The sequence below is a fragment of the Orycteropus afer genome, unplaced genomic scaffold (assembly GCF_000298275.1).
Source record: "Orycteropus afer afer isolate SDZICR_OR568_19922 unplaced genomic scaffold, OryAfe1.0 scaffold00263, whole genome shotgun sequence".
Classification (NCBI taxonomy): domain Eukaryota; kingdom Metazoa; phylum Chordata; class Mammalia; order Tubulidentata; family Orycteropodidae; genus Orycteropus; species Orycteropus afer.
The window spans coordinates 4,360,000-4,367,982 of NW_006921850.1; the positions used below are offsets into that span (position 1 = coordinate 4,360,000).

The 7,983-nt window shown below is 43.2% G+C and overlaps 1 protein-coding gene across 1 annotated transcript in view; it reads right to left on the reverse strand.

The window, feature by feature from the left end:
- Nucleotides 1-1,198: 1,198 nt before the first annotated feature.
- Nucleotides 1,199-7,983, reverse strand: part of EEPD1 (endonuclease/exonuclease/phosphatase family domain containing 1) — a 173,067-nt gene continuing 166,282 nt past the window's right edge. Inside the window, exons 6-7 of the mRNA XM_007950101.1 lie at nucleotides 3,703-3,897; nucleotides 1,199-1,398 (exon numbers count right to left, since the gene is read on the reverse strand). Coding sequence (XP_007948292.1) covers nucleotides 1,199-1,398; nucleotides 3,703-3,897 — 395 coding nt within the window. The remainder of the gene's footprint in view (nucleotides 1,399-3,702; nucleotides 3,898-7,983) is intronic.

The window sequence follows — 7,983 nt, forward strand, 5'->3', positions numbered from 1 at the left end:
GGCAGCATGTCTGGCCTTGCAGTAATAGGCCTTGGTTTACTGCTGGTAATCCTGCCTTCCCCTTGTAGGGTTAGAGGAGGTCAGAACATGTGGCCTCCTCGCTGTTTTTGCAGAAATATAATCATGATCTCACAGGTTGCTCTAAGGGGATGTGATAATGTACTTAACTGGGAACCCAACCCTAGTTAACTGCATAGTGGCAGTTGACATGTGCTCCCTCCTTTCACCCCTCACTGGCCCCCAGCAATAAAGAAAGACCCACTTTTGTCCTTCTAGGCTTAGTGTCCTCCTGTATCCTGAGTCAGCATGTATTCTTCAGGCTCTGGGATACGAATCTAATTGAAAACTGGTATGGAGAGGAGAAGTTACATCATTCTGATAAAATTCTCGTCAAGCAAAAGGAACCGAAGTTCAGTGACCCAGAAGCACAAACGGTGCTCCAAGGGCCAGAGAAAGAAGGACAGGCTAGTCTCGCCTCTCTTCACCACTTTACAAAGATTGCAATATGAGGGTGTGTGTGCAGTGTCTCAAGGCCCCTGCAAGGTGCAGGCTTGTGGGGGGTTCACATGCAGGACTCTGCCAGCCCCCAGCCCCCACTTTGAGGCATCATGAGGCCCTGTGGGGGACCATCACCAGCTCTCATGACAGCCAGGTAGATATATCTCTCTTTATTTTTGTCAAAGCAAAACTATAAACCACCACTCAAAATATTTGAGGAAAGTGCTCAGTCACAGTTAAAAAGCTTTATGTAATGTGCAGCACAAACTTCACACACTGGGGGTCAGAGGTGCATGTTCCTGACAGGGCTTGGACAGGGTTTGGAAATCTTAGTCTCTCACTCTTTTCTCTTCAGCCTCCATCATACTGTTCTCTTGATGAGGCACTGACAGGAGAGAAAAATGCCGCAACCCAGTCAGCTGCAGAGAGCCAGCGTTGATTCTGCTGAGGATAGCAGCATCCATACGGGAAAGCCATTTCCGTTCTCCACGTGGGCACAGCAAGTGCCCCTCATGCTCATCTCCCCATGAGAGGTCCTACAACATTCACAAAGAAGGCAGGCGGGCCAGGTCCAAGTGCTGACGCTCTCAGAAGGAAGATGGAGAGGCATTCTGGCTCATGGCCAAATCCTCACTCAGAAGGGCTGACTCCTTGCCTGTGGCCTTGTGAGCCGGAGGGTGAAGACACTGATTGCGTGTTATCATCGCTCGTGCTTAATGTTGGCTTCACTTCGCTCCAGTGTGACGCTGCTGCCATTCCGAGAGACCTCCTTCTTGTTCCAGTCCTTTTCGGTATAAAATTCGGCTAGCACGGGGCAATGTTCAGAAGCCACTCCGCCCCAGGACCAGTTGTCTGGAATCCATGGGTTTGTGAGACCTTCTCTCACTACAGCCCAGTGACCTGGAGGAGAGGGGTGAGAGACTCAGAAATCAGAACAGAGGGATGGGGGTTACAACTTGGGAAGAAGAAGTCACCTTATAGGAAGCCTGGGTTCCTGCCTATACCCCTCAGTTCTCTGCCTTGCCTATGCAAATGGAATATCTTGGCCAATTTGATTTTTCTGCATAAATAAGGGTTTACCCATTGTCACTGAAATTACCCCGAATCCGGGACTCCTGCCCATTCAGACGTGCACCCCACATAGGTTGATCTCCTCGTGATTTATGGACTGATTCTAATCTGACCAGCAACTTAAGCATTTGACACAGGGACAGATGCCTCATAAAGATATCGAAAGTTCAAATTTTATATTGCAAAGTAAAAGACACTAAGAAGAGGGAGCAGGAATGCATAGGAAAGAAGGACACAGGGAAGAATTAACCCCGGGAGGAACTGTTACATTGTGGGGAATTGTAGTCAATGTCATGAAATAAAATGTGTATGAACTGATATATGGAAAATGAATCTGCTTTGTACACTTTCCCCTAAATCACAATAAAAATTAAAAATAAAAAAAGACACTAAGAGGAGTGGGGATAATATATTCCTCCTACAAAATAGGTAATAAAGAAATAAGGCTTTATGAGAAGGTACATGCATTTCAAAATAAAGATTTAGAAATATATAAAACAGAAGGTGTATTTGAACAATAACGATTACAAAAATTACAAGACAATTAGAAAGGAATTGTGGTGGTCCTTAGTATAAACAATGTCAAGACCAGTGTAAGATCTGCAGGGAGATGTGAAGGGAGGAGAGGTCTGGGTGCTGCTCTGAGCTTTAGCCCAGGCAGCCCACAGCTTTGTGATGTGGTACCTCCTCCCTGAGCCTCAGGTTCTACAGCTTAACTGGAAGGGGGCAGATGAAATGATCTCTATCTTCCTTCTAGCTCTGCTGTCTTGGGTTCTCCACTCTCTGAGAGTGTATCATTTCCACAGGCGTCCCCCTGGGAACCTGGCAAGCTGTGGGCCGGACTCCTCTCTTGCCCAGTTTGCATTTCTTCAAACCATCTCTTGCCTACTTTGATAATCAAGTCACACCCCTTGAAACCCACTGCCATTACTCTTTGGATTGTCCTGTGATCAAATTCGACAAGAAACTGATGCCCAGAGAGAGGTAGAATTAGCTGGTGCCAAAGCTAGGACTGGAAATCCTAGTCCTAAGGCCCTTGGCCTGGCTGCACACAAGTGGGGCCCAGGCATCAGTACTTCTGTTTTTGAAGCTTCTCATTGGAGTATGATATACTACTGCTTTGTCAAGATTCCACCCAGGGTTGACAAACACTGTCCCTGTCTTTCACCAAAAAACCCTACTATCTCTACCATATTTTTACTTTTCTCCTGACAAAATGTCTGTTCAACAGGTCACCAGTTTTGGGGAAAAGCATGACTATTTTCAGTGCTGAGACGGCACATCACATCCAGGTCATCAGGGAGTTTGTCTAAAGAAATTCTCCATCCTCTGGTGGCTTGTTGCCTAATGCATTGACTGCTAAACAGAAGGTTGTTGGTTCAAACCCACCAGCTGCTCCATGGAAGGAAGAAGGGGCAATCTACTTCCTTAAAGATTTACTGCCTTGCAAACCCACAGGGGGTCACATGAGTTGGGATCAGCTCAATGGTAACGAGTTTGGTTTTTTTTATCATGGCACTATGTGACAGATCCATCCACCTCTACCTGCTGCTCCTGACAGCACTGGCAGCATATCAGTAAACCACATTCCAGAACACAGCATTAGACAGGTAACAGGGCTTGATGAATGTTTATTGAGTAACTACATGTCCTTAAAATTAGAATGAGTCGCCAGCAAGTGAGCACACCTCCCAGTTTGCCTGGGACACACCTAGTTTGTACCTGTTGTAGGTCAGTTAAAAATCCAGTGCCATCGAGTTGATTCCAACTCATAGTGAACCTCAAGGACAGAGTAGAACTGCTCCATAGGGTTTCCAAGGCTGTAAATCTTTATGGAATCGTTCTCCTGCAGAGTGGCTGGTGGGTTTGAACTGCCGACCTTTTGGTTATCAGTCGAGTGCTTTAACCACTACACCGCCAGAACTCCTTGTAGGCCAATTAGTGGTTTTTAATTATTTTTAATAATCCCTTTCTCTGTTAGAATGATAATCATATAGTCATTTGAATGATCATCTTATAAATGCCCATAAAATAGATCACTCCTGACTCCAGCTTAAACCAACCATCTGGGGCCGTGAGTTCAGACAGGTTTCTCGAACTCCATTTCTAAACAGGAGAAGGGCTTTGCTTTACCTGTGAAAAGCTTCTTTAAGCTTTTGCTGATCCAGATGTTGTCCAGAGACTTGGAGCCTTGAGGATTCTTGGTGCTGATGTTGGTGAAGGTGTGGGCGGGGATCAAGTGGTGGAATTTTTCCTTCCTTAAGATGTCATAGTCACTGCTATCTGGCCCTTGACCAAAATCCCCTAAAATAATCACATCTTTTTCTCCTGCAAATGGAACAAAGAAGAGGAATTTAAGAGGTGGTGAGAAGTAAACCCCAATAATGATTAGAGCCTCATGTAAACAGCACCTCAATGATCTGATCTGACGCCTTGGGGATAGGACTATTGGAATGGTTCTCCTTCTCCTAAGTTCCTTGTGCAAAAAAACTCCAGATTATTTTAACTTAAAAATTTAAGAGTAGGTTAATAACACATCATGAAATGGGTGTTACGAGAAATGTGAAGCAGAAATCATTTCAAGCTCATAGGTTCCAAATCTCATAGTAGAAAAAGGCTTAGGGGTCTTGCTCAGATTTTTAACAAAGCTCAACAAACATTTATTAGCACCTGTTAAAGGCTTACCTGTACAAAGGGACTCAGAGATGAATAAAACAAATCTTGCTCTCTAGGAGCTCAAAGTCTAATAGGGAAGACAGACTATAAAACAGACAAGAGTAGAGCATAGGTGCAAAAGCAAAAATATGTACAGAGTATAGCACAGCACAGGGGAAGAGTAGTCATGGAAGGCTTTCTGGAGGAGGCAATTCCTGATCTGGGTCTTGGAGGATGCACAGGAGTTCTCAAGCCAATAAGGAAGAGAGGGAACCCATTTGAGGGCAGAGACTTGTGAAACAGACTGGTTTTGGGGTGGAGGAGGAGCTGTTAAGTAGTTGGGTCCTTTTGGGTATCAGGTACAAAAGAAGCTAGTTGCCAAAGATGAGGCTGGCGATGTCAGCAGCAGCTAATCCTTGAATGAAAGGTGTGCTGAGTCTTCTTGAGATTCAAATGCAGATCAGTGTAGCAGAGTAGGCTGGGTCTTCCTGGTATTCAACGGGCAGCCCATAGCATACATCCACCATGTTGACGTACATAATCTACTTTACCATTCTCTTGCTGTTGGCCATCTTTCAGGTTGTTGTCAATACCCACTTCTCTAAACAATGCTAAAGTGAGTATCTCATTCAAAAATCTGTGTCCCTGCTTTCTTTTTTCTTTTATTTTGTCCAGTAATATTTTATTGTATTTTTGGTGAAAGTTTACACAGTAAATTAAGTTCCTGTCTGGCAATTTCTATACAAGCTGTTCAGGAGCTCTGGTGGTGCAGTGGTTAAGACATTTAGCTGCAAACCAGGTTTGAACCCACCAGCTACTTCACGGGAGAAAGATGAGGCAGTCTGCTTTCGTAAAGATTTATAGCCTTAAAAAGTCAAGGAACCAACTTTGGTTACCAAGGATGGGAGGGGAGGGAAGGGAACACTGCTAGATAGAGACAAGTACTGATTTGGGTGAAGGGAAAGGCAATATACCAAAAGCGAGTGACCAACCCAGTAACACTAAGGAAAAAGAAGACACAGAGTGGTGAACAAGAGATACAGATAATAAAGAAGTACATATACAATACTGCATTATCAGTGATAACAAACTTTAATCTACGGGTAAATAGGTAGATAGATAGGCTGACTGATTAAGTATGTCTAGGCAAAAGGGAATATACCCATTACCATATATAAGGATGACAGATGATATTTCTATATATGTATTTGTATGTGCTATCAGAATGTCCATATATGTAATAGAGCTAATAAGGGGCAAAGTTAAGATAATTTCTTAGCCACAGCCAACTACCCTGAGAAAGTGAGTAGTTAGACCTGTGGGCTTGAGACCATGGTCACAGAGGCCATCAAGCTCAATTGGCATAACATACTACACAAAAACATTGTTCCACATCCTACTTTGGTGAGTAGCGACTGGGATCTTAAAACCTTGCTAGAAGCCATCTAGATGCAACAATGGTTCTCTCCTCGTCCAGAGCAAAGAAGAATGAAGAAAACCAAAGACAAATGCAAAAAATTAGTCCAGGGGACTAGATGCCCATGTGAACCTCAGCCTATATGACGACAGACCAGAAAAAAGATGGTGCCTGGCTACCACTGTCCACCACTCAGAGGGGGATTGGTGCAAGAGACCTGGATAGAGTGGGAGAACAATATGGAACAAAACTCAAAATCATAAAAAAGACCAGGTTTACTGGTCTGATAGAGCCTGGTGAGACCCTGAGACTATGGCCCCTAGTTATCCTTCAGGTCTGGAACTGAACTCCCTCCCATGGCATACAGGGTAAACACTAACATCAAGTAAATACTCTCCTTAGAATGATCAATCAGGGGAGAACAGAAGGGCAGTTATTTGCACAGGGAGATAGCTCAGAAGGCAGGAATGCATAGGAAAGAAGGACACAGTGAGGAAGCGAGAAGAGAGCTGTTACATTGTGGGGAACTGCAGTTAACATCATGAAACAAAATGTGTATGATCTGCTGTAAGGAAAATGAATTTGCTCTGTAAACTTACACCCACATCACAAAAAAAAAAAAAAAAAAAAAAAAGGTTTACAGGCTTGGAAACCCTATGGGGCAGTTCTATTCTGTCCTATAGGGTCACTATGAATTGGAATCGACTTGATGGCAGTAGGTTGTTTTGTTTTGTTTTGTTTTTTTTAATATACAAACTGTTCAGTAACGTTACTTACATTTTCCACAATGTACGAACACTTCCGTTAGTTGCATTCTGGTTGTTCTGTTTCCAATGATCTAGTTTCCCTTCCCCCTTATCTTCTCATCTTTGCTTTAAACTAATTGTTGACTCTTTGGTCTCATATACATGGTATTTTAATGGCACATTCATTGTATTTATGGATAATATCCTTCATTTTATGTGCCAATTTGTTACTTCACTAAAACTTGAGCTCAGTGGATAGTTTTGGTACAAGCTTTAAAGAGTACCTCAAGGTTCAAAGATAGTCTCAGGGAGTCCTCCAGTCCCAACTGGTCCAGTAAGTCTGGTCTTTTGAAGAATTTGAGTTCAATTCCCCATTTTCCTATTATTCTATTGGGATCCATCTATTCTGGACATGATCAGAACAGTCAGCAGTGGTAGCCAGGCACCATTTAGTTCTTCTGGTCTCAGGGTAGATAAAGCTGTGGCTTGTGTGAGCTATTAGTCCTGTAGGCTCGTTTTTTTCTCTGAAAGTTTGGTTTCTTTCTTTCTCTTCTGCCCCTGATGATCAGAGACCAACTGTATCTTAGATAGCTGCTCACAAGCTTTAAGATGCAGATGCTTCTCACCTCATAAGGACATGAACATGAAATATATTATGCCAACTGACTAAGCTGTCCCATGAGATTAAGGTCCTAAGCCTTCAACCTTAGAAAGCCAATCTCACAAGGTGTTTGTATGTCTGAGAAGTATCTATAATTTTGTCTTCTATGAATGTATGTGCCTGCACACATATCTATACTTACACATACATAGATATTTCTATCTGTGTACACATATGTATGTAAATTAGACCTTAATCTCATGGGACAACTCAGTCAACTGGCAAACATATATATGCCTATACAAAAAAAAAAAAAGAAAAGAAACCCAAACCCACTGCCGTCAAGTTGAATCAGATTGTGACCCCTCCTTGGGTTTCCGAGGTGGTATCGCTACGGAAGTAGATTGCCCAGTCTTTCTTCCGAGGAGTGGCTGGTGGGTTTGAACTGCCAGCCTTCTGGTGAGCAGTCAAGGGCCTTAGGCACTATGCCACCAGAGCTCACATATATATGTGGCCATGCACTCGTTTTTGGTTATTGTTGGTGATGTTGCCAATAGTACACGTCATATTCTTTAGAACAAACATCTTTTTCTCTTGTGCCCTTCTTAGTGACATCCTTTACTTTGGTCAAGCTATGCTCTGTGTACCTGCTTTATTTTTGCCCTTAGTACAGAGCCTCAGTTCACAAGGGTGGTCATTGCTAAGGTTCTTGATACATACTGTCAATGTATTTTTTTTCTTTTTTTTTTTATTGTGATTTGAGTGAAAATTTACAGAGCAAATTCACTTTCCACACAGCAGTTCACATACACTTTGTCTCATGACACTGACTACAATTTACCCCAATGCAACAACTCCCCTCCCACTTCCTCCCAATAGTTACCTCTTCCCTGTGTCCATCCCTCTATGCACTCCTGCCCCCTGAGCTGTCTCCCTGTGCATAAACAGCCCTTCTTTCTCCAATGATTGTTCTCTCCAAGGAGAGTATCTACCTA